General features: G+C 49.4%; 1 protein-coding gene across 2 annotated transcripts in view; it reads right to left on the bottom strand.

Moving 5' to 3' along the window:
• Nucleotides 1-10,625: 10,625 nt before the first annotated feature.
• ELMO1 (engulfment and cell motility 1) overlaps nt 10,626-22,436 on the bottom strand; it is a 294,722-nt gene continuing 282,911 nt past the window's right edge. For both annotated transcript variants that reach the window (XM_054385177.1, XM_054385176.1), the window contains exons 19-21: nt 18,702-18,784; nt 14,532-14,609; nt 10,626-10,974 (exon numbers count right to left, since the gene is read on the bottom strand). In XM_054385177.1, the coding sequence (XP_054241152.1) occupies nt 10,774-10,974; nt 14,532-14,609; nt 18,702-18,784 (362 nt within the window). In that variant the 3' untranslated portion in view covers nt 10,626-10,773. The remainder of the gene's footprint in view (nt 10,975-14,531; nt 14,610-18,701; nt 18,785-22,436) is intronic.

Raw genomic sequence — 22,436 nt, 5'->3', positions numbered from 1 at the left:
TTCCTTTTTGGGAGCCTGGCAGATTTTCCTGACTTCTCCAAACAATGCCCCACCACAACAAACTCCCTGCCAGCTGGCCAGGTGCTCAGCCTCCCCTCTGTAAGTGACCTGCTGGCAGGATGGCAAAGATCTCCAGGGTGCCTTTGCCCCTTGGGAGAGGTGAGCAGGAAAGGGATATCAAATCTGAGGCATCCCAAGAGGAACTGAGAGGATACAGACAAACCTCATAAAAAAGGATGCTGCCTCTTATTCAACAAAAGCCAAGCAGCCTGACTCCCTCTCCCAGCAGCTCAGAGAAGTCCCCAAACATCAGCAGCTTAGGCTGAACTCCACATTGCCTACAAGATTAAAAGGAGCCTCATGAGGTTTCATCAAGGGAGAGTTTAACTGTGGTGCTCAACCAGGCTGCAAAATACTCTAATGACAATCCAAATAAAGTCATTCAAGACACATCCTGAAGTGTCACAGCAAAGCAAGCCTGCCTTTGGCTGCATCCCTTGGCAAGATTGGCTTAGGCGATTCTTTGCTCTTCCAGCCCTACCCTCCCTGAGTGGCAATTCAAGGCCAGCATCCTGCTTGGAACAAGCAGCACTGGGGTCCTCCAGCTTTTTTACTGTCCCAAGGGTCACATCTTACATCCAATGATCTATTAACAAGAGGCAAAGAGGATGAGAGAGAGTTTGGGTGAGCCTTCCACCACGAGGAGGCTTGTTTGGTGTTTAAAACCACCTCAGCTGTTGTTCTCTGCAGTGTACCTCCAGTGAGGTGGCTACAGTGAGGCTGAGAAAGGCTCTGCTGAAAAATCCACAAGCTCAGAAAACCCTTCTGCTTCCACCAACAACCTCCCCCCTTGGAGAAGCGTGCCTAAGGAAATGTTTCTCTGCCCTACCTGCGTCCCTGCAAGCTGAGCATCACCAGACCAGCTCTGCTCTTCTCAGACCTTCAAGGCCTCCCAGCTAGAAGTGCAACCAAAATGTCAATATGCTTCTCAATGGCTCTGAAACAGTCTCCATTTCTTTGTAACGTTGCCCTCCCAAGGCTGCTGCAGGACAATGAGCTCTGAATCAGCACTTTGAAATCACCTGGCTATAAAAATTCAGAATCACAGTGCGTGAGAGGTTGGAAGGGACCTGCAGAGATCATCAGGTCCAACCCCCCTGCCAGAGCAGGAGCACCCAGGGGAGTCTGCACAGGAATGCATCCAGGTGGGTTTGGAAAGTCTCCAGAGAAGGAGACTCCACAACCCCCCTGGGCAGCCTGTTCCAGGGCTCTGTCACCCTCATTGGAAAGAAGTTTCTCCTCATGTTGAACTGAAATCTTCTCTGTTCAAGTTTGTCTCCATTGTTCCTTGGCTTATCACTGTGAACCACCCAAAAGAGCCTGGCCCCCTCCACTTGACACCCACCCCTCAGCTATTGATAGACATTGATCAGATCCCCTCTCAGCCTTCTCTGCTCCAGTCTAAACAGCCCCAGGCCTCTCAGTCTCTCTCCACATGGGAGATGCTCAAGTCCCCTAAGCATCCTCCTGGCTCTCTGTTGGATTCTCTCTCCTGGCTCTTCCATCATCCATTTTAAACCTGGTCCTGCCCCAACAAACTTGTGCATCTGACAGCACTCTGCTCTCAAGGTTCAGCCTGGGTTCATACAGCAAAGGGAAACAGGAGCCCATTGCAATCCTTTTTTACCTCTAAGTGAGTTGCAAAGCTGCATGAAGCAACTGGAGTGGATGGTCAGGCAGCACCTTGCTCAGTCTCCTGAGGTGGTGGTGCCCAACCCAAGCACACTTCAGCCACACAGGGCATTACTTGGCATTGCCTCCCAGCACACAGCAAAAACCCAGGCAGAGGGGAAATTGCCTCTCAGCTCACACAGCCCTGGATCCTCCCAGCTCCACAAGCACTCAACTAAGGGTAGTTGCCTGTTGATCAGATTGAAATCATAGAATTGTCAGGGTTGGAAGGGACCTCAAGGATCATTCAGTTCCAACCCCCTGCCATGGGCAGGGACACCTCACACCACAGCAGGTTGCTCACAGCCACATCCAGCCTGGACTTAAAAACCTCCAGGGATGAGGCTTCCACCACCTCCCTGGGCAACCTGTGCCAGTGTCTCACCACCCTCATGGGGAAGAATTTCTTCCTGACATCCAATCTGAATCTACCCACTTCTAGTTTTGCTCCATTCCCCCCAGTCCTGTCACTCCCTGACACCCTAAAGAGCCTCCTCAGCTTTCTTGTAGCCCTCTTCAGATACTGGAAGGCCACAAGAAGGTCTCCTGGGAACCTTCTCTTCTCCAGACTGAACAACCCCAACTCTCTCAGTCTGTCCTCACAGGAGAGGAGCTCCAGCCCTCTGCTCATCCTCATGGCCCTTCTCTGGACACCTTCCAGCACCTCCAGATCCTTCCTGTAATAAGGGCTCCAGAACTGGACCCAGAGCTCCAGGTGTGGTCTGAGCAGAGTGGAGCAGAGGGACAGAATCCCCTCCCTGGCCCTGCTGGCCACACTTCTCTTGCTGCAGCCCAGGCTCTGCTTGGCTCTCTGGCTGCAAGTGCTCCCTGCTGGCTCCTGTTGAGCTTCTCATCCACCAGCACCTCCAATTCCCTTTCTTCAGGGCTGCTCTCAAGCCAGTCCCTGCCCTGCCTACATCAGTGCTTGGGATTGCCCTGAACCAGCTGCAGGACCTTGCCCTTGGTCTTGTTGAACCTCATCAAGCCTCTTCTGCTGCATGGGTAAGAGCTCTGTTAATCAGGGAGCTTGTGTAAGCCATGTGGATGTTTAATATTCAACTATAATTATCATCTGGGGAGGGAGAGAGCATGGAGCAAGCCTCATCCTGATTTAGCAAGCTCTGGGGAAAGCAGTGACAGCTCAGCCAGCAATGAAGGAAAACAACAACTGTGTCCTACAAATGCCTTCTGGAGTTTGCAGGGATTTCACCCTCAGCAGCACATAGAGGTGGTGTCATAAATAGAATCACAGAATGGTTTAGTTTGGAAGGGACATTAAAGGGGCAGGGACACCTTCCACTGAAGCAGGTTTCCAATAGGGTCTTGAACATTTCCAGGGCTGGGCCACCACATCTGCTCTGGGCAACCTGCTCCAGTGTCTCACCACCCTTAGTGTGAACTGTTTTTTCCCCTAATATCTGATCAAAATTTACCCTCTTTCAGCTTCAAGCCATTACCCTTTGTCCTATCACTACATGCCCTTTTAAAATGCTCCTCTCCAGCTTTCTTGCAGGCTCCTTTTAGATACTGCCCTAAGGTCTCCCTCCAGGGCTTTAACCCATGGTGCTCTTACCAGACAGGTCCCTGAAGAGGTCTCCTCAAGTCCAGGGAAGTGAGCTTGCTGTGTGCCCTCCTGGATGCCCAAACGATTTTGAACTCCACCATTTCATGATCCTTGCAGGCTGATCTGGAGCTTCACATTCCCCACCAGCCTCTCCTAGGTGGTGAGAACAAGGTCCAGAACAGCATCTCTCTGCATTGGCTTCCTTGGAAAAGAAAGTTATCATCAATGCATTCCAGGAACATCCTGGGTTGGTTGTGCCTTGCTGTGTTGTCCCTCCAACAGATGTTGGGGTAGTTGTCATGAAGACATGAGAGGACTTCACAAAAGGAGTCATCAGGATCTTGCATTGTCATTGTGCAACCCAAAAGAGAGTCATCAGGCACCTGCCCCTTTAGAATCACAGAACGGCTCAGGTTGGAAGGGACCTCAGAGATCATCTCCTCCAACCTCTCCACCATGCCCAGGGACACCTCTCAACTAGACTCAGCTGCTCAAGGCCTCATCCAGCCTGGCCTTCAACAGCCCCAGGGAGGAGGCAACCACAACCTCCCTGGGCAGCCTGTTCCACAGTCTCACCACCCTCCTGCTGAAGAACTTCTTCCTCAGCTCCAGTCTAACCCTACTCTGCCTCAGCTTCAAACCATTCCTCCTTGTCCTGTCTCTAGACACCCTGATGAGAAGTCCCTCTGCAGCCTTCCTGTAGGATCCCTTCAGCTATTGGCAGCCAGCTCTGAGGTCCCCCTGGAGCCTTCTCTCCTCCAGGCTGAACACCCCCAGCTCCCTCAGCCTATGCTCACAGCAGAGGTGTTCCAGCCCTTGGATCACCTTTGTGGCCTCCTCTGGACTCACTCCAACAGCTCTGTGTCCTTCTCCTGCTGGAGGCAGTATTTGAGGTGGGGTCTCAGCAGAGCAGAGTTAAGGGGCAGAATCCCCTCTCTTGCCCTGCTGCCCACACTCTGGCTACAGCCCAGCACACAATTTGCCTCCTGGGCTGCATGAGGGCACTGCCAGCTCATGGTGAGCTTCTCATCAATCAACACCCCTAAGTCTTTCTTCAGAGCTACTCTCACCCCGCTCTGCACCCAGCCTGGATCTGTGCCTGGGAGTGGCCCGACCCAGATGCAGGACCTTGCATCTTGCAGGAGCTTTGCAAGAGAACTTTCTGTTTCCCTGCAAGTTGTAAGTTTTAGCAAGGAGGATGTCCCTCCTGGGGGAGAACTTGCTTCTGCACAGCAGCCAGGCAAGCCCAGAGTGCAAGCTGCTGCTCTGCCCCACAGCTTGCTTTTGGGCAGCCTTGCTGTGCAGTGCTTAGCATCTCCTTGTCCTTACAAACAGGGTGAGCAGTTGAATGTAAATACACAGACAGATTTCTTTTTTTTTTCTTGATGCAACTTTTTTCTGGTAAAAGAATAATTTCAGCTTTGCAAAGCAAAGTCATTTGAAAAAGAGGAGCTAAAATTAGCCTGATTTTTGGGGGGTTTGTTTTGTCCTCTCTCCCCTTCATGGCTTTCACAAGCAATTACCCACTTAATGTTTTGAAATTAGACAAGGAACTTCAACAGCAATTCTTTTCTCCTGCTGCAGCTCCTTGAATGTTCAGCCTTAAAAGCTTTTTTTTTTTTTTTTTCTGGAACACATAACAGCATGAGCAAATCAATTTGCTTTTTTCATACTCTTGTTTTGTTTTGTTTTGAATGAATGGGAAGCAGTGGGATCCTTGTTCATCATTAAACTTACTGCTTTTAATTCCCTTGTGCTGGAGTAAGCCTGAGTGAGAGCTCCAAAAAGTGAAGGCAGGAGTCTTATTTGTGTTCCTGGGGGAACACTTTTAAAACAAGAGTCACCAGAGACTCACAGAATGCTTTCAGTTGGAAGGGATCTTTAAAGATAATCAGAATCAACCAGGTTGGAAGAGACCTCCAAGATCATCCAGTCCAACTGATCACCCAACCCTATCTCATCAACCAGACCATGGCACTAAGTGCCTCATCCAGGCTTTTCTTGAACACCTCCAGGAACACTGACCCCACCACCCCCCTGGGCAGCACATTCCAAAGACCAATCTCTCTTTCTGGGAAGAACTTCTTTCTAAGCTCAAGCCTAAACTTCCCCCTGGCACAGCTTGAAACTGTGCCCTCTTGTTCTGTTGCTGGTTGCCTGGGAGTAGAGACCAACCCCCACCTGGCTGCAACCTCCCTTCAGGTAGTTGTAGAGAGCAATGAGGTCTCCCCAATCACCCAGTTCAAGCTCCCTGCAGTCACAGGAACATCTTCACCTAGACCAGGTTGCTCAGAACCCTGTCCAACCTGAGCTGGAATGTTCCCAGGATGGGGAATCAATCACTTCTCTGGGCAACCCATGCCAGTGTTTCACCACCCTCAGTGTAAAATATGTTTTCCTTATACCTAGTTTGAATCTCCCCTCTTTGAGTTTAAAACCATTACCCCTTGTTCACAGCATCACAGGATGTTAGGGGTTGGAAGGGACCTCCAAAGATCTTCCAGTCCAGTCCCCTTCCAGATCAGGACCATAGAATCCAGCACAGGTCACATAGGAACACAAACAGATGGGTCTTGAAAGTCTCCAGAGGAGGAGACTCCACAACCTCTCTGGGCAGCCTGCTCCAGGGCTCTGGGACCTTCACAGTGAAGAAGTTCCTCCTCATGCTATTCTCTTCCAACAAGCCCTGCTAAGATGATTGTCCTTATTTTTCTTATCAGCTCCCTTTAAGTACTGACAGGCTGCAAGAAGATGTCCCTGGAGCCTTCTCTTCCCCAAGCTGAACAACCCCACCACTCACAACTCTTCCTCACAGGAGAAGGATTCCATCCCCCTGATAATTCTATGTCCCTCTTGCTGCATGAGCTATTATGCCAACACATCCCTCGAGCCTCTTCTTTCTTGTGGCAGGCTGGGACACATGAGGGGAGGCAAATTTAGCATGGCTGCTCCTGTGACTGTCCCACAAAATGCACAACCCCTACCAAGAGCTGAGCCACAGCAGCAGATGTGGATGCTGCAGACCAGGGCTGCAGGAGGTGAGCCGGAGCCACGCAGCAATGCTGCAGCACGCAGCCCTCTCCTGTCAGGCTGTGCTCACACTCTGCAAGGGCAGGTGAGAGGCCACTGAGCTGTGCCATCACTTGCATGAGGCCAGAGCAGCCTGAGGAGAGAGCCAGCTGCCAGCCTGGCTTAGTTTGAGCTAGAGCACAACCAATTCTGCTCAGCGATTCTGCTTGTTAGCTCAGACTCTGCCAAGTGCCAGCACTTTCTGAAGTCCACAGCATGCTTTCAGTGCCTATTTCTAGAAGTGGTAACACTCAGTGTTCATAGCCACTGCAGAGGGAGGAGTGGACAGGACAAGTGACCCTAAACTGACCAGCAATGTATTCCATTCCACATATGTCATAGCATAAAGCTGAGGGACCACAAGGGCCAAGCCTCTTCCTCAGTGGCCAGCATCTGAGGAAGACGCTTTCTGTTCTGCCTTCAGTTACAATCCATGTCTTCCTGAATGGAGATCACAGGCTCACAGGGTGTTAGGGGTTGGAAGGGACCTCTGGAGAGCTTCCAGCCCAACTCCCCTGCCAGAGCAGGAGCAGAGAATCCAGCACAGGGCACACAGGAACACATCCAGACAGGGCTGGAAAGGCTCCAGAGCAGGAGACTCCACAACCTCTCTGGGCAGCCTGTTCCAGTGCTCTGTGAGCCTCACAGTCAAGAAGTTCCTCCTCATGTTGAGGTGGAACCTCCTGTGCTGGAGTTTCTATCCATTGCCCCTTATCCTATCCCAGGGTGCAGCTGAGCAGAGCCTCTCCCCTCCCCCTCCTGATCCCCAGCCCTCAGATATTTATAAACATTTATTAAATCCCCTCTCAATCTTCTCTTCTCCTGAATCTTGTTCCTGACTGCCAACAAGTCCACTCTGGGACTTCCCCAGTGCCTGCAACAGTGGTGACCTTGCCATAATTGCCATCAGGGGCTGGGTTTGATGTTGGTTTTGTACCTATTTGTAGGTATTCATATCACTGTTACCATTTCTTTACAGCTGGTTTAGGTTTCTTTTCCAAATTCCTAGGTCTCCCCACCCTTACTCCTTTTCTTTTCTCCTTTGGGAAGAAAAGGAGAAGAGAGGGCACCTGTCATGCTTCTAGAGGCCAGCCCCAACCCTTGACACAGCTCAAGAGTCCCCCCACATTGTCCATGTGCCTCACAGTAATGAGGATGGGCACACAGTAAGGGCTGGTAAGAAGAGAGGGTTGGGTTCCAGCTCTCCTCCCACCTCTTCCCCTGGCCTCTCAGGGTGCAATGAGAAGCACTCACCTTAGTTGGGGAGGCAAACCTAACCTCTCCCTCCTGCTCAAGTTGTCCCCTGGAGGAGGAGATTTATTTTTGCTCCCTTCTGATTGTCACACAGGCACCTTCTTGCCAAGATCATGGCACCAGACTGCCCCTGAGCCAGCAGCCTTTGGCTCTTACCTGTGAGGACAGGAGTTCTTTTGACAAGGAGCAATCCCCATCTGAAGCACCAGCTCTGCAGTCTGCAAACAGAGAGCAAAGGTTATGCACAGCCAAGTCATCCATCTGGGGAAGGGAGATGAAGAAACCCGCTCCAGTTCTCTGCTCTGAGTCTTGTCTTCACACAAGAGGCAGCAGCAGTGTCTGGTAAAGAAATGTGACTCTAGCTCCACCCCCCACCCCCAGGACCCCTCCAAACCCCCCTGTGGGAGGCACTGCCTTTGCTTCCGCTCATTTCTGATGATGGCTGCTGCAAGGCAGTCTGACAAGGCTTCAGAGAGTGAAGCATCTCAGACTCTCACACCTCACAGCCCTGTTCTCCTTCAGACTGAACCTTGTCTCCAGGCACAGTCCACCAGAACTTCCTATTCCAGGGTTTAACTCAGAGTCTCTTTTCCCCTTACTTTACCATCCACTACCTCTTAAATCAACTTACATCTCCTGCTAGATCCAAGGCACTCATGAAATTTTGCAAACACAGCTTCCGTGGCCCCTCATGTTTGAATTCATGCAATGTTCTCCTCATCCTACTTTTTCTTGCACCTGCAGGACATCTTTTCACAGTACCACAGTACATTAGAGACTGGAAGGGAACTCCAGACTTGCAAGCCTTGGGGATAACCTTACTTGATCAGAGATCAGGCTTCCCATGGGGAATGCTCTTCCCCATGAGTGAGTTTAGTTATCACAGAATATGAGAGGTTGGAAGGGACCTCCAGAGATCATCAGGTCCAAACCCCCTGCCAGAGCAGGAGCACCCAGGGTAGTCTGCACAGGAATGCATCCAGGTGGGTTTGGAAAGTCTCCAGAGAAGAAGACTCCACAACCCCCCTGGGCAGCCTGTTCCAGGGCTCTGTCACCCTCATTTTAAAGATGTTCCTCCTCATGGTGAGCTGAAATCTTCTATGTTCAATTTTTTATCCATTGGTCCTTGTCTTATGGCTGTACTACCAAAAAGAGCCTGGCCCCCTCACCCCTCAACTATTGATAGACATTGCTCAGATCCCCTCTCAGCCTTCTCTTCTCCAGACTAAACAGCCCCAGGGCTCTCAGTCTCTCTCCACAGGGGAAATGCTCAACTCCCCTAATCATCCTTCTTGCTCTTTTCTCTCCTCTCCTGGTGATATTTGCCCCAGAGCTACATGGAGCAAAGCTCACCTCAGCTGAGGGCTTCTGAGTCTTTCTAATCTGGAACCACCCTCTAGGTTTCTCACCAGCACAAGCTCTGATAAAAGTCTTTCCAGCTACATCTGAGTAGCAGAGGAACTCCCCCAAAGAAACACCTCTTCACAGCTTGTGTGGTGGGAAGGGAAGGGCTGCTAGGTTCATCTAAAGCTAGACTCAGCACCTTTGGAGTAAGAGATACTGAACTTGGTGACATACCTAGAAGACTGTGAGGAGGGAAGAAATCCACCTTGTAAAGTCCAAACTTTCCAGGTACCAGTCTGAAACCAGATCCACTCAATGGAGGAAGAGTTACTCCAGCAAACACAGTAAAGGCATCATGAAACTGTGATCTGGGATGCTCCTGCACCCATGGCAGTGGAAATCTCTGGCTGTCCCTCATCCTTGTCACCACAACCCAAATAAGCAAATTAAAGCAGACACAGATAAGAAAGATTTCACCTTTCCCTCCCCAGTTTGTACCAAACACCTCAGAAATGCCAGGAACCAGAAAGAACAAAAGACAACTTCAGAAGAAAAACAAAGTTCCAAGAATCATCACAACTCAGATTTTTATTCAACAGTGAAGTTGAAGGAAAACATTTTGTTATTTTGTTTGTCGTTCTGTTGTTGTGTTTTTTTTTTCCTTCAGGGCAAATGTTCCAAATGGAAATTAGGTAAAAACATCGTCCCCCAAAAGTACTCACAATGAAATCAGCTTTTCATTAAATATATTTGATTGGCAAAATAAAATTAAAATAACAGAAATTAGAACCCATACAAAACAGACAAACAAACAAAACAAAAAAAAAGACAAACCCAAACCAAAACAAAACCAAAATTTCTTGCAAATTTCTAACACTGCAGCAATGACAACAATGTAAACCTGGATGTCTGGCAGCTGTAATTCATCTGTGGAAGTGACTGTTGTATTTTGGGCCAAGGGAAGAAAAATAAAGATGACTTTTGAATAGAGCCAAGCCAATTGTAGAGGGAAGTGAATGCTGCAGGGAGCGATCTGCTAAGCTGGAGCCAGCTGGGGGCTGGGAAGAAAAGAAGTTAAAAGCTGTTGCAGCACTGCAGCGTATGGTACAGCAAAAAAAAACCAACCCCAACCCAATAAAGCTGCAGACCTTCTGTTGTGGGAGCCCATCAGCTGGGTGAATGCTGGTGGCAAGAGTGAAGGTGAGGGTGGGAAGAACGCTGGCAGTGAGGAGCGGAGCAAGCACCGGGGGGCAGCCGAGGGCTCTGGGCACTGCAGGGGACTCGGTTGTGAGCGGACTCTTGGGGAGCGTCTGGGGGAACATCTTCTTGCTCACAGTAGCTGCTTCTGCTCCCTCCCTCCCTCCTCCTCCTCCTCCTCCTCCCAGGGAAAGCCTCTGCCCTGCTGAGTGGGTGTCACAGGCGTGCAGTCTGCCAGCATCGTCCTCTCCTTGAGAGTTGTCTGTCCCAGTATTAAAAATGTAAAAAAAGTCCTCGGGAGGGTGCTTCTGAGCAGCAGCCTCTAACCTCCAGCCAGGCTGGGGGCCTGCACTTACAGGTTAACTAAAGCGGGGGGGTTGGATGAGCAATGGGGAAGATGGGAATGGGGAAGGGAGGGGCGCAGGGAACAGGTGGGAACGCAAGTGTTTCTACACTCCTCCCCAAAGCCAAAATCCAAGGTGCACGAGTGGGCTTCCTTTTGGTTTGCTTGCTTGCTTGTTTGTCTTTTTCCCTCAGGCTCCTCTGTTTGTCTTTGTTTTAACCTCTCTCCAGTTACAGGATTTCCAGTTTCCAAGTGCATGCCAGCGGCAGCCTCAGTTACAGTCATACACAAAGTCGTAGTTGCTGGGCTCCTTTGGGATGGGGGGAGGAGCATCTGGGATCTGTATGTTCTCCAAGTCAAGAAGGCGTAGCTTTATCTCCATGCTGAGCAGCGTGTCCAGGTCATTGCGGGTGAGGTCACTCAGCATGTCCTTCCCCAGCAGGGCGTTCAGCCCGTCGGTCCACACACAGTACTGCACAGGGCAAAGGGAGAAGAAACACCATCAGCACACAAACTGCTTCTCTGGCCTGCCCATTGCTCCCACACAGCCACCTCAGATGAGGGGGAATCGTTTTATTGGCTGGTAGCATCAAGCAGGAGTGCTCCCCACAGCTGGAACAACATGGACATGGAAAAGGAATGAGAATGGAAAAACAACTCCCTAAAATAGGGAAGAAAGAACAGTATTTGTTCACTTGGCAAGCTGCTATCTCCTGCAAACTTCTTGTTAAAGATTCTTCAGTAGTTATGGGGGAAAAATGCCTAACTTGGGACAACAAACCTCTGGAGATGTCTCCTTCTTCCCCTCTCTTGCACAGAAACACAAAGTGTTAGGGGCTGGAGGTCCCTTCCAACCTCTCATGTACTCCAGAGATCATTAAGTCCAACCCCCCAGCCAGAGCAGGATCACATAGGGCAGGTCACACAGGAATGCATCCAGGTGGGTTTGGAAAGGCTCCAGAGAAGGAGACTCCACAACCTCTCTGGACAGCCTGCTCCAGGGCTCTGGCACCCTCACAGGGAAAAAGCTTTTCCTCAGTATTTACCCCCCAAATCCTGATTATCTTCCACCAAACTTTTAATTCCAAGACAACTAAATCTTCTTGATCCTTTCCACAAGGAATCCTCTGTGACCATCCAGCTTTATCATGGTTTGCCTTCCAATAGGCCAATTGACCTACACAAATCACAGACTCACAGAATGCCAGGGGCTGGAAGGGCCCTCAAAAGCTCATCCAGTCCAACCCCCCTGCCAGAGCAGGATCACACAGGAATGCATCCAGGTGGGTTTTGAGTATCTCCAGAGAGGGAGACTCCATAACCCCCCTGGGTAGCCTGTTCCAGGGCTCTGTTACCCTCACAGGGAAAAAAATCTTCCTCCTGTTTCCATGGAACTTCTATGCCTCAACTTCCACCATTGCCCCTCAGTGCTCTCATTGGGCATCACTGAGAAGAGCCAAAGCTGGGCTCTCACTTGCATGTCTGTGCCTGCTTCCATGAACTAACATTGTGAAAATTGTGGAGCCAGCCTTTGATGAAAATGAACTGCCCAAGTACCTGCTGTGATTCTAAATGCCACCTATGCTGAACTGGCCTCTAATGTCTCTTCCTCACCATCAGCTTTTTCCTACTAGGAGATGCCATCTTTTCCAACAGCTGCCAACTGGTGATAACCATGAGCTGAATAACCACTTTAAACCAGCAACAAACCCAAGGGAGGTCAGTGATCTGGAGTCAGCTTTTATCCCACAAGTCGCTTTCATTTGATCACTACAAGCCACTGACTCAGTTAGGAACAGAAGCACTCAAATGCTATCAACTGAAAAAGAAAAGATTTCAATCATGCCCTCGTGTCCTAGAGTGCTGGAGAAAATGAAATCAAGCTTAGCTGCATTTTTATCTTGCAAATACTTCTGCTGGGTTCCATGCCAAAGAAATGGATTTCAAATGCAGCTGACCATTTGCTGTATGACACCATCAAGCTAAAAGATAGCCATGGCTGACTTCATCCTACAGCAGACATTGGGATTATTACTGTTAAGGAAGAAGGAGAAAAACCCCTGATTTAAAAACAGGCAGGTTGCCACACAGCAACATCCAAAGTGAAAGTTGACCCATTTCAGCCAGGAACAAAAGGGAGAAAGACCTTGGAGTGCTGGTGGGCAGCAAGTTCTGCATGGGACAGCAATGTGCCCTTGTGGCCAAGAGAGACAATGGCATCCTGGGGGGCAGCAAGAAAAGTGTGGCCAGCAGGGCTAGGGAGGTTCTGCTCCCCCTCTACTCTGCCCTGGTGAGACCACACCTGCAATCCTGTGTCCAGTTTTGGGCTCCCCAGCTCAAGAGGGACTGGGACCTGCTGGAGAGAGTCCAAGGGAGAGCCATGAGAATGCTTAGGGGACTTGAGCATCTCCCCTGTGAAGAGAGACTGAGAGCCCTGGGGCTGTTTAGTGTGGAGAAGAGAAGGCTGAGAGGGGATCTGATCAATGTCTATCAATAGCTGAGGGGTGGGGGTCAGGAGGAGGGGGCCAGGCTCTTTTGGGTGGTGCACAGCAATAAGCCAAGGAACAACAGGCACAAACTTGAACATAGAAGATTTCACCTCACCATGAGGAGAAACTTCTTTCCAGTGAGGGTGACAGAGCACTGGAGCAGGCTGCCCAGGGGGGTTGTGGAGTCTCCTTGTCTGGAGACTTTCCAACCCCACCTGGATGCATTCCTGTGCAGACTCTCCTGGGTGCTCCTGCTCTGGCAGGGGGTTGGACTGGATGATCTCTGGAGGTCCCTTCCAACCTCTCATGTTCTGTTGTACTGTGAAAACAGCAGCAGGGCTAGGATCTCACCCAGGGTGTTGCCAAGCCAGGCTGCAGCTTTAATACGAGATTAGCAATACAGAAGAGACTTCAGAGTTCAGGACTGTCCTGCTAACAAGAACTAAGTAAACAATTCCGCTGTCAAATTGTGTCACTGAAGACTTCTAAAGCATGCAGTGTTTGTCGGGTGCTTGCAGAAAGCCAGGAAAAGAAAGAATCTGTCCTAGAAATGTGGTTATTTTTTTGAACAGACTATTTTTATATCGTTTATGATGGAGCTGAGCTTTATCTTTGGGGAAGTCTTCCCAGAACTCACTTTGAGGAAAGGAACAGCAAAGCAAAGGGATCTGCTGGGGTTACAGAAGATGCAGCAGATCTGTTCAACAGATGCAGCCCCTGATGTAACTCACACATCACCTGCTCTGTGAGGACTGCCAAGAACCTTCTCTGAGGAGGAATCTCAAGGAGCTAGCAAACACAACTGCAGTTCTCCCCCCTTCCAGACAGAACTCATTCAGGACCCACAGAAACCAAGCTCTGGCCATTATTCAAATGAGTGCAATGGCCTGCAAAGGGGACTTCCACTCCACATTGGCACATGTGTCTAATGCAATTCCTGATGTGTTTGGGGTCTAAATTCACTCTCAAACTCAGCAGCCCTGATGGAGATGATGATCATGGAGTTGTTGCTGAAATTGAGACCCAACAATGGTATAACCTCCCCTGAATATGCTCACATTATCAAGATGGCAGTGTTTCTTTAAGAGCTTGGCTAGTTCACTAAAATGAACAGGCAGCCAAAATCCTTCATGGTAGATCAGACTAAAAAAAAAAAAAACAACACTTTACTACATCAGGAGCTGTTGAGCAAGGTCTTTGGAGGCTGTGAGGTCTGCCCAAGCTCTCTTCTTTCTCTTACTGATGGTCAATATTTCAGCTGGGATTAGAAATACAGTTCCTGCCCTTGGACCCCCATGTGCTCTGAGACATACAAACAGAAAATGTCTCTGCTGTGGCTTAGGATATCATGAAAATTGCAGAAGTTCTTGCTCCCACATCAACCCCTCTGCTTTCAGTTTGTGGTGAGACATGGCACAGCTTTAGCTGGACCTGCACTCTGCACCAGGATGACCATTCTTATGTTCTTACAAAGCTCACTGATGCCAGGAAGCAACTGAGAGGACTCCAAAGAATTTTCTGTACTCTGAGTTTGACTTACCTCATGCTTGTCTGGAGCAATGAAATTCAACTGGCCACTTGAGTCATACAATATGGAGAAGGCAAGCTCTAGCACCTCCTGCAGGGGCACAAAGAACCAGGGATTAATGCAGCAGGAGAGAGGCACTCACACAGACAGCTCTGCCTTTCATTCCTACCACTTACTCCCCAAAACAAGTGGCAAAACAGGTTATGGTTAGCTCCTTCCCCAAAACAAGTGGCAAAATAGGTTATGGTTAGCTCCTTCCCCAAAACAAATCGAAAAATAGGTTATGGTTAGCTTCTTCCCCAAAAGAAGTGGAAAAATAGGTTATGGTTAGCTCCTGCCTGGCCACTGCAGCAGACTAGCACAGCAAGAACCCCACCACAGATGCTTCAGTCAAATCAAACTCATCCCCCTCAATGCTGCCCAGCTCCTTTGGTCATGGATTACTTCAGCAGTTGGGTTTAAATTGGAGCTAGGCAACAGTGAGGGCTAAAGATCAATGCAATGCATAATGGTACATTTGCAGCACACTCTTCATGAGGAGCCAGAGTTGTTTTGTTTTTGTTTTCAACTGGTAGAGATCAAACTCACAAATTCTGCAGGGTTTGATTTCACACCTCAAAAAATTTGCCAGGACAGTTAACTCTCCTGAGATACACTTATGGTGATGTTTTGGTTTTTTTTTTCCATCTTTTCACTGCTGGAAATTTATGAAATTACTTATTCTCAAGAGATTTCTGTCATTTTTGGTTTAACCTGAAGCAGAATCAGCAGCTTGTTAAACTGAACTATCTGGGTTACTTAAAAGATCCAACAGAATCTCAGGAAAAAAAAAAGATCATCCTTTTTCCCCTCAACGTTGGAGCTGGAATTTAAAAGGTGCCAAAGTGATTTCCACCTGGACCTGGGTGTCTCTGGGGAAACTCAACCACTCTGACTGAATGATCAACTCCCACTGGCCAGCAGTGTGCATGTGAGGGTGCTGTGTTATCATGGTTACTGCAGACTCCACAGCACTGAGCCACAGCTAGTGGAGGATGTCCCTGCTGACTGCAGGGGGTTGGACTGGATGACCTTTGGAGGTCACTTCCAACCCAAACCATTCTATGATTCTAAGAGAGTGACAGAGCCCTGGAGCAGGCTGCCCAGAGAGGTTTGGAGTCTCTTTTCTGGAAACATTCAAAACCTTCCTTGATGCAATCCTGTGTGACCTGATCTAGATGACCCTGCTTTAGCAGGGGGATGGACCAGGTGATCTCCAGAGGTCCTTTCCAACCCCTAACACTCTCTGATTCAGTGCTTACTACAAGTGCCGCTGCAAGGATGTCACAACATGCAGTCCAGCTGATATCAATGGAGTAAGTGTGGGACAAAGGCCCAGCTACAGCCAAGAGTGCTGGCTTGTAATTAGGGATCTGTCTCAAGTGTCCTATCTGCCTCTTGGCTTCCTGAGCCCCATAACAGCCATGGCCTTTGCTGGCTCCCAGCTGACAGCAGTCCCCACACTGCCAGCAGCAACAGCAGCCTGGCTCCTGCAGTTTGCTACACTCAGTCTTCAAGGGCTGCAGCATACACATTGCTCTACATTTCTAGCCCTGATCTCTGAGTCAGACACAGGGCTTTGGATTTCAGCAAGGGCTGTTTCATTTTTGAACTTGGGGGATGAAGAGCAGTGTCTGAATCAGAGAACTTGCAAGCCTTGGGGATAATCTTGCTTGATCAGAGATCAGGCTTCTCGTGGGGAATGTTCATGGTTTCCTTGAGTTTAGTTATAACAGAACATGAGATGTTGGAAGGGACCTCCAGAGATCATCAGGTCCAACCCCCCTGCCAGAGCAGGAGCACCCAGGGGAGTCTGCACAGGAATGCATCCAGGTGGGGTTGGAAAGTCTCCAGACAAGGAGACTCCACAACCCCCCTGGGCAGCCTGCTCCAGTGCTCTGTCACCCTCACTGGAAAGAAGTTTCTCCTCATGGTGAGGTGAAATCTTCTATGTTCAAGCTTGTACCTGTTGTTTCTTGTCTTGTTAGTGCACACCACTGAAAAGAGCCTGGCCCCCTCGCCTTGCCCCCCACTCCTCAGCTATTGATAGACATTGCTCAGATCCCCTCTCAGCCTTCTCTTCTCCACACTAAACAGCCCCAGGGCTCTCAGTCTCTCTTCACAGGGGAGATGCTCAAGTCCCCTAAGCATCCTCCTGGCTCTCCCTTGGACTCTCTCCAGCAGATCCCTGTCCCTCTTGAGCTGGGGAGCCCAAAACTGGACACAATATTCCAGGTGTGGTCTCAGCAGGGCAGAGCACAGGGAGAGAAGAACCTCCCTAGACCTGCTGGCCACACTTCTCTTGCTGCCCCCCAGGATGCCATTGTCTCTCTTGGCCACAAGGGCACATTGCTGTCCCATGCAGAACTTGTTGTCCACCAGCACTCCAAAGTCTTTCTCTAAGGAGCTGCTTTCCAGCAGGGCAGCCCCTAACCTGTCCTGGTCCCACTTGCTGCATTGCCAGGCCCCAGGAGGTGGAGCCTGTGTTAAATCCCCATGGAAGCTGCAGATGCTGACAGCGCTGGCACAGGCAGCAGACGAATGGCTCCCAGCTCACACAGCCTTTTTGTGTCCTAGGCATGTCTCTCAGCCACACCTTATTAAGAGTGATGTCCCTCATTACAGGAACAAATTTACCTCTGCCCACACAAGCCTGGCACTAGCTCCTCACAGGGTGCTATAAATTACTGCCAGAATATGTCAAGTTATGCAACTGAGGTTGTGAAACGATCTATCACTGCACAAAAGGGGCTTGTTCTGCTCTGCTATGTTGCTCCTGAGTTTCATAAGGGTCAGCAACAATCCCAGAGGCCTGGCCCCCTGAATATCTGTCCTTTGGGAAATTTCAAGGGATTATTAGCTTCTGTTCATCTCAAAGAAAGGAAAGAGAGAGAAAATCCCTGCCTGAAAGTGGAATATTCCAGGGAGTCACAAGCTTGGTCACTCCCGGTCAGGCAGAAAATAAGAGAGAGAAATTTAGGGCACCAAGCTTCCCCTAGTGGGAGAAAGTGGGAGTCTGGCAGCCCTGGCTCCAGTTCCACTTCTTTCCTGGCTGCTCTGGAAACTAAATGTTCAGGAATTACAGCTTCCAGGGGTCAGTGTCTCTGTCATCTCAGGCACAGCCAAGTCTCATGGAAAATGGAAACCTAAGGAGCTGGAGTTGCCAGTCTGACCTCCACATTACTGGTGTTGGACTGGCTGACTTGTCAGGCACCCCTAGCTAGCTCTGGTCCCACCAGGGAGAGGTGAGGCTGAGCAATTTGCAATTCCTAAAGGAAAACTGGTCATTTGGGGTTTTTTGGTCTCCCTCTTCTGTCCTGCTTCTCAAAGTCATTTTCCATTCCAGCTTTTTCCACCAGTTTCTCATTCTCTCTGGCCTTTTACCTCTCCCATTTCTTCCAACTTGCCCTTCCCTCTTTGTTTTGCATTCCTCCTCACCCACCTCAGTCTGCTCACTCCCTTGTCACTCCTAACTCCTCCTACCCTTGCACATGTCAGAACTCTGCCCTTCCCCAGATGCTTGTCAAAGGTAACAGTATAGGTAACAGTATAGGGACCCACAACATGCCTTTCTTTTGATGAGCTTCACTGAAAACAGGCAACAAGAAACTCTGCACCTGCTGGCAGGACACCTCCCACTCTTTGGTTTCAACTCTGTGAGGAAAGCTGTTGGAGGTGGCACAAGGGGTACTACTCTCTGCCTACTCAAAACAACCACATTGAGACCACAGCCATGGGAAGGTTGCTTGCCAGAGCCAGAAGACCCTGCCACAGAGAACTCTCCCTACCTGCACTGGCAGGGAATTTCTTGAATCAACATGAAATAGAAGAGAGTAGAAGCTGCAGAAGAAGAGAGGAGTGAGCAGACCCATCCCTGCTGACAAAAAATGCAGAAAGCCTGAAGCTTGCCACATCAGCAAACCAGAGGTTAGAGGCTGCCCTGCAGGAAAGCAGCTCTGTGGAGAAAGACCTTGGAGTCCTGGTCTGGCTAGTCTGGCACATCTTATTTTGGGGGGGATTTCAAGCCACCACAGTGTGCAGACAAAGCAAGGGGACAGGCTGGGATGCACACCACTGGTGTTACCCCAGGCAGGGTTGAGATGGCAAGCAGGGGGCATGGTCATAACAACTTGAGAAGCTTACCTTGTTTTGTTTAAGAGCTCCTTTCTCCTTCATGTGAGGGCAGTCTTTCCCAGTCACAACAGCTTTGATATCTGCCACTGGCACTGCATTGAAAAAAAAGAAAAGAAAAGAAAAAGAAACAAAAGCAAACCCCAGAAAATTAGTTAGAAACAAGGCAAGGGGTCTGGAGCACAGCCCAGTGAGGAGAGGCTGAGGGAGCTGGGGCTGTTTAGCCTGGAGAAGAGGAGGCTCAGGGGAGACCTCATTGCTGTCTACATCTACCTGAAGGGAGGTTGTAGCCAGGTGGGCATTGGTCTCTTCTCCCAGGGAAGCAGCACCAGAACAAGAGGACAGAGTCTCAGGTTGTGCAGGGGGAGGGTTTAGGCTTGAGCTCAGAAAGAAGTTCTTCCCAGCAAGAGAGATTGCCCTTGGAATGTGCTGCTCAGGGAGGTGGTGGGATTGATGTCCCTGGAGGTGTTTAAGACAGGATGAGGCACTTAGTGCCATGGTCTGGTTGATTGGATAGGGTTGGGTGATCAGTTGGACTTGATGATCTTGGAGGTCTCCTCCAACCTGGTTGATTGTGTGATTCAGTGTAAGAGCTACACGGGCTGAGAAGAGGCCAGACTAATGGATTAAAACTGCCACCTCCTTGGCCACTTGCAGCCTGCTGCAGGAAGGCAAACAGCTAAAACAGAAGCCAGTGAGTCTTAATGAAATTTCAGGCATCTGGATTAAAAAAACCCTAAGCTTGTTTTTTCTTGCCTGCTGAGACTACTTTGGTTAGGAGTGGTTCATATATGTAGGTGCCTGTGCCTGGACAGTTTCCATGTACCTAAACCCTGTGTGTCTTCTGCCTTGCTGATGTAAAACAGTAAGAAAAATACAGTGGAAGCTGCTGCCACTCAAACTCAGAGTGAGGTCACCACAACATAAAGATGAATTTCTCTGAGTTTCAAGTGGAAGTCAATTTCCCAACAGTAATTATGTTATGGAGAATCTATTTGCTCCATAATCCAGCACAGCCAGCCAGTGACAGTTTCTACAATCCATACATAATTCATTATCCTCCTGGCTGTGGAAAAGCACCATGGGTCTAGAAAGCAGAATCATATGAAAATCTGCTAGTGCCCAGGTCTCTACAAACTCTAATGGAAATACTGGAGAGGAAAAATGTGTTTGGGTACAGCAACAGACAGGGATCTGCTGGAGGGAGTCCAGTGGAGAGCATGAGGATGACTGTGGGGCTTGAAATTCTCTCCTATGAGGAAAGACTGAGAGCCCTGGGGCTGTTTAGTCTGGAGAAGAGAAGGCTGAGAGGGGATCTGATCAATGTCTATCAATAGCTGAGGGGTGGGGGCAAGATGAAGGTGCCAGGCTGTGTTTGGTGGTGTCCAGTGATAGGACAAGGAGTAACAGGTACAAGCTGGAACACAGGAGGTTCTACCTCAACATGAGGAGATACTTCTGTATGGTGAGGGTGCCAGAGCCCTGGAGCAGGCTGCCCAGGGGGGTTGTGGAGCCTCCTTCTCTGGAGCTTTCCAACCCCACCTGGATGCATTCCTGTGCAGACTCCCCTGGGTGCTCCTGCTCTGGCAGGGGGGTTGGACCTGATGATCTCTGGAGGTCCCTTCCAACTGATAACATGATTCTGTATTTTAATACAGATTGCTTCAGCACTGTAGCCAAGCAGACAGCATAGGATACAAGAGATATTTTCAAAGGATTTTCTTTAGGTGGGAAACTGAATGAAATGTAAGTTATCTGACCCTTCACTACTCAACCCGGATGAGGCACTTAGTGATGAGATGGTGCTGGGTGATAGGTTGGACTTGATGATCTTGAAGGTCTTTTCCAACCTGGTTAATTCTGTGATTCTGTTTCCTCTCCTGCCTTTAGTCTCACCACTTCATGCTGTGGCCTTGCTGATTTTTGTCTCTGAGACTACCCTAACTTTTGGGTCAAGCAAATAGATTATTTTTGAGAGGAGAGAGTGAGCCTGGGCAAATTGGGAAGTAAAGGAGATATTTGGCTGCAAGTATGCTAGAAAGAACTTCTTAAGGAGAGTGAGCCCCTTCCATCTGCTGAAGATGCCCTTGCATAAGGTATCACAGTATATCAGAGGTTTGAAGAGATCTCCAGAGATCATCAGGTCCAACCCCCCTGCCAGAGCAGGATCACTTAGGGCAGGCTGCACAGGAATGCATCCAGGTGGGTTTGGAAAGTCTCCAGACAAGGAAACTCCACAACCCCCCTGGGCAGCCTGCTCCAGGGCTCTGTCACCCTCACTGGAAAGAAGTTTCTCCTCATGTTAAGCTGAAATCTTCTATGTTCAAGCTTGTACCTGTTGTTTCTTGGCTTATCACTGTGCACCACCCAAAAGAGCCTGGCCCCCTCCCCTTGCCCCCCACCCCTCAGCTATTGATAGACATTGCTCAGATCCCCTCTCAGTCTTCTCTTCTCCACACTAAACAGCCCCAGGGCTCTCAGTCTCTCTCCACAGGGGAGATGCTCAAGTCCCCTAAGCATCCTTGTGGCTCTCTGTTGGATTCTCTCCAGCAGGTCTCTGTGTCTCTTGAACTGGGGAGCTCCAAACTGGACACAGGATTGCAGTTGTGGTCTCAGCAGGGCAGACCAGAGGCAGAAGAACTTCCCTAGCCCTGCTGGACACCTTTCTTGATGCACCCCAGGATCCCATTGGCTCTCTTGTCCACCAGAGCACATTGTTGTTCCAGGTAGGAGTTTCTCAGCTTAGACCTCTCAACCAGCAAGGCTTTTCTCCAGGTTTCATACACTGGCTCTATGTGAGTGTGGATGCAAACCAGTCTGGGAACTGCTGATCTCCTAACTGTGCCTGCAGTTCAAGTGTGACTTCATTCCTCTGTCCTTTTGACACCACTGTAACATTTAAGGGCTAGTTCTCTAAGACCTGTCCAGAAAAAACAGCCTCTTCCAGTGCCAATGCAGCAGTGGGAGCCCCTGTCCTACACTCTGCCAAGACTGCAATAGGAGCATGAAAAATCCTTGAGGTGATCTGCAAGGCAATGAAAACAAAGAAAAGTGACTGCAAACTGTCAGGGCTCCAACTCTGCCTCCTTCCCTCCCAGCCTGCATCTGGGAGCACTCAGACACTTCAAAAATGTGCTGAAGACAGGGGCGCAGAAGAAAAGAGAAACAATTCTTGTAACACTAATGTACAGGAAAGTTTCAATCACAAAAGCTTTCATCCTTTTTCCATTTTCAAGCTGGAAAAACATCCAATTTCTGAAAAATCAGTCTTTGTGCCATTCCATGAAGGAAGTGGAGGTACCAAGTGAAAGAAATACTTGAACTGCTGTGCCTCAATTGCCAATCAAGCATTTATTACTAATGCTTGATTGCTTGAAGTCATTTTCTAGTGACAGAACTACACTGCTCATTGTTTCTGTCACCACAAAAGCTTTCCCAGGACTGCAGGTTAAACTCCTAAAAGTCCTCTTGAAGGATGAAGGAGAAATTATCCTGAGAGCATGATTTTTCTGAAAGGCTCCAAAATTACTTTTATCCATAATTTAAAAAAATCATAGAATGACAGAATTTTTAGAGTTGGAAGGGACCTCAAGGATCATCCAATTCCAACCCCCCTGCCATGGGCAGGGACACCTCACACTACAGCAGGTTGCTCACAGCCACATCCAGCCTGGCTGCAAAAACCTCCAGGGATGAGGCTTCCACCACCTCCCTGGGCAACCTGTGCCAGTGTCTCACCACCCTCAT

Source organism: Indicator indicator, chromosome 11 (assembly GCF_027791375.1).
Source record: "Indicator indicator isolate 239-I01 chromosome 11, UM_Iind_1.1, whole genome shotgun sequence".
Lineage (NCBI taxonomy): Eukaryota > Metazoa > Chordata > Aves > Piciformes > Indicatoridae > Indicator > Indicator indicator.
Note: the sequence above shows the minus strand (reverse complement) of the source record. Positions and strands in the feature narration are given on the sequence as shown.